This window comes from Trichinella spiralis (assembly GCF_000181795.1).
Source record: "Trichinella spiralis strain ISS 195 chromosome Unknown Scfld675, whole genome shotgun sequence".
In the NCBI taxonomy this organism is placed as follows: domain Eukaryota; kingdom Metazoa; phylum Nematoda; class Enoplea; order Trichinellida; family Trichinellidae; genus Trichinella; species Trichinella spiralis.
Window position 1 is genome coordinate 1 of NW_003527614.1, and position 2,377 is coordinate 2,377.

At 34.4% G+C, this 2,377-nt stretch overlaps 2 protein-coding genes across 2 annotated transcripts; one reads left to right on the forward strand and one right to left on the reverse strand.

The window, feature by feature from the left end:
• Nucleotides 1–832: 832 nt before the first annotated feature.
• On the reverse strand, nt 833–1,165 carry Tsp_12626 (conserved hypothetical protein). The gene has a single exon (XM_003370488.1). It carries the CDS (start codon nt 1,163–1,165, stop codon nt 833–835), a length of 333 nt encoding a protein of 110 aa, XP_003370536.1.
• A 103-nt stretch (nt 1,166–1,268) lies between these two features.
• Nucleotides 1,269–1,820, forward strand: Tsp_12627 (hypothetical protein). Its single transcript, XM_003370489.1, has 3 exons — nt 1,269–1,452; nt 1,491–1,684; nt 1,776–1,820. Exons 1-3 carry the CDS (start codon nt 1,269–1,271, stop codon nt 1,818–1,820), a joined length of 423 nt encoding a protein of 140 aa, XP_003370537.1.
• The last annotated feature ends 557 nt before the right edge of the window (nt 1,821–2,377 follow it).

Below are 2,377 nucleotides of genomic sequence, written 5' to 3' on the forward strand. Positions count from 1 at the left end.
AACTGTTAGAGCAGATTTATATATCAGGAGGGAAATTGGTAATAGACCGAAGAAGAAACAAGGAAGAAGATAAAAATGCTCCTGGCCACTGCTTATTTATATTCGTTTTTCATTTCATTGTATTGTATTATTTAGTTTTTTCTTTTTTCGTTGTTTCCACTTTGTTAATGCCGTTAACTGTTGTTTTTTACCATTGTTGTTAGTGCTGTTGGGTAGTGAAAAATGAAAATCACTATTTAACTTATTTTTTGTATTGTTTTTTCTGAATTATTACTATCGCATTTAATATAACGTCACTTTGGTACAATAAAATATAGAATGATAAAAATTCTTTTCGGGAATGCTGATCATGAAAAAGTATAAACTTCACCACAAATATATATTTAAATAAGCAAAATTTCAATGAATGACAAAACTTCAAACAGACAATAAAATTTTGGAATAATAAATATTTCCATTTTTTATGTTACGTCACTACTATTAAAGTTACATAATCCAAAATGGAATATTTGAACGAATGAAATGAAAAAATATTACAGCTAATCACAAGCAATAAATGAGCAATTAGACAAGCAAGGCAATAAGACAACGACTTGACGGCCCAAAAAAATATAACGCGGTCAACAACCAATAATAAAACGCGGTGAAAAGTGAGACCGAATTGGACCATCCCAACGCTGTTTGACTCATTTTTATCAAATGTTTTTTGTATGGTATTATATGACATTTTCAAAACAAATTGCAGTTTTATGTTTTTAGAATTTAGGATAACATTTATAAAAGATGTTAAGGGGAAAATATTTTTAAAACGAATTGTTTCAGACAGTAAGAACTAATTTGAAACTTGATCATCACATAAAGGTGTGACGTAGTAAGTTGCTGGAAAAGGAACGTTGTGTCGATCGGGTGCTTCATGCAATACGAAGCAATTGCTGTTGAGCGCAGTTCTTAAAATATTTGATCCATTGAGATGGTCATCACCATACATAACGTGAGTGAAGATCTTGGTACAACGAGTGTGGACAACAATCAAGCCAGCATGTGGAGTCACTGTCCAATCGAAGACAGCCCCGCGGATATGTTGAGTAGTGGATGCTAGTTGAAGACATTGGAAGAAAAAACATTTTGATTTTTCGATTTGTTGATGTCTCAAAACCACGGTCATATTGAATGGTTGGATCTGCCACCGATGGATTATTACAGGCCAATGTGGCTCAGCTAACATTAACCATTAGCAAAAAATCGAGCTGGACTTTTACAAAGAATGAATGGCATCAAGATGTAAGGCAATTTACAACATGATGAAAGAGCAACGGAGCGAGGATGCTAAAGAATTTCTAGTTCTAGTAATTGCTGTTACGCATGAATTGTTCAGCTGTATGGAAATATCCCAGTGGGCTAGAGGCAGCATAGTCTTATCTACGATGAATGAAGCTGAGAAGCACCTCGCTAGTAAGCATATCTATGCTTATTTGCTCCAACTGTTCCAGGACGGCTCGCGGCATTCTATTCGAGCTACGCATATGTAATATGTGACTTAGTCCATTGCATTATGAAGGATGCATATCTGCAAACTGATGCAGTTTGTTTATTCCCAGCATATGACATATGGATGTCATTTCTAGACAGGCTGCAAGATTGCATAGGGCTCATAGCAGATCAGAGATACGTCACGCAAATAGAGGTACAAACTGCATAATGCAATGGACAAGTTGTGCAATGAGAAGGCATTGCATTGAAAATCAGAGATAAAGTGAAAATTCACTAATTTGAAGTTCATAGATCCACCTGATCTGTTGATAATACCGGAACATTCATGAAATCCATGATGATGATGATGAGAATTCCTCATACGGAAACCGAGCTGCCGAAGAACTGAAAAGAATTTGAAAAAAAGCAAACAAACAATACTGACATATGGAAGCGTTGGTAAAATGTGTATGGCGTGAATTTGTCGCAATGGAAGAAATGGAAGGCGGAACTGATTCGGTGAAAAATAAAATACAGTCTACTACTGACTTGAGCATTGAATATATCTACTCAAATATGTCAGTAACAGGAATATTGTTTATGGGCCTAATTTTTATCGTGTTTTCTTACTGGTCGTTATTCTATTGAACATTCGTACCGTTGTGTTATTCGTTTTTCTTATCCAATTGTTGATTGGTTCAAACTTTTCAGTAGTTATTAGCTGCACTGTTTTTATATTTCATTATTTCCATTTACGATTACGTAACTTAAATAGTTGTAACGTATCATTAGTAGTGAAAAATGTTATTGAAGTTATGTTTATCAACATTTTGATAAGCTTTGTGAAAAATAACTAAGCGATGCATTTTTGAATAAATTGTTGTTATGTGATGTGAAGAGAAACGCG

Bases quoted from the DNA above. Each gene is read 5' to 3' on its own strand.
- Tsp_12627 (XM_003370489.1), top strand. From the start codon at position 1,269: ATGGCATCAAGATGTAAGGCAATTTACAACATGATGAAAGAGCAACGG. The intron at 1,453-1,490 runs GTAAGCATATCT...CAACTGTTCCAG, and splicing joins AGCTGAGAAGCACCTCGCTA to GACGGCTCGCGGCATTCTAT. The intron at 1,685-1,775 runs GTACAAACTGCA...ACTAATTTGAAG, and splicing joins GATACGTCACGCAAATAGAG to TTCATAGATCCACCTGATCT.
- Tsp_12626 (XM_003370488.1), bottom strand. From the start codon at position 1,165: ATGACCGTGGTTTTGAGACATCAACAAATCGAAAAATCAAAATGTTTT.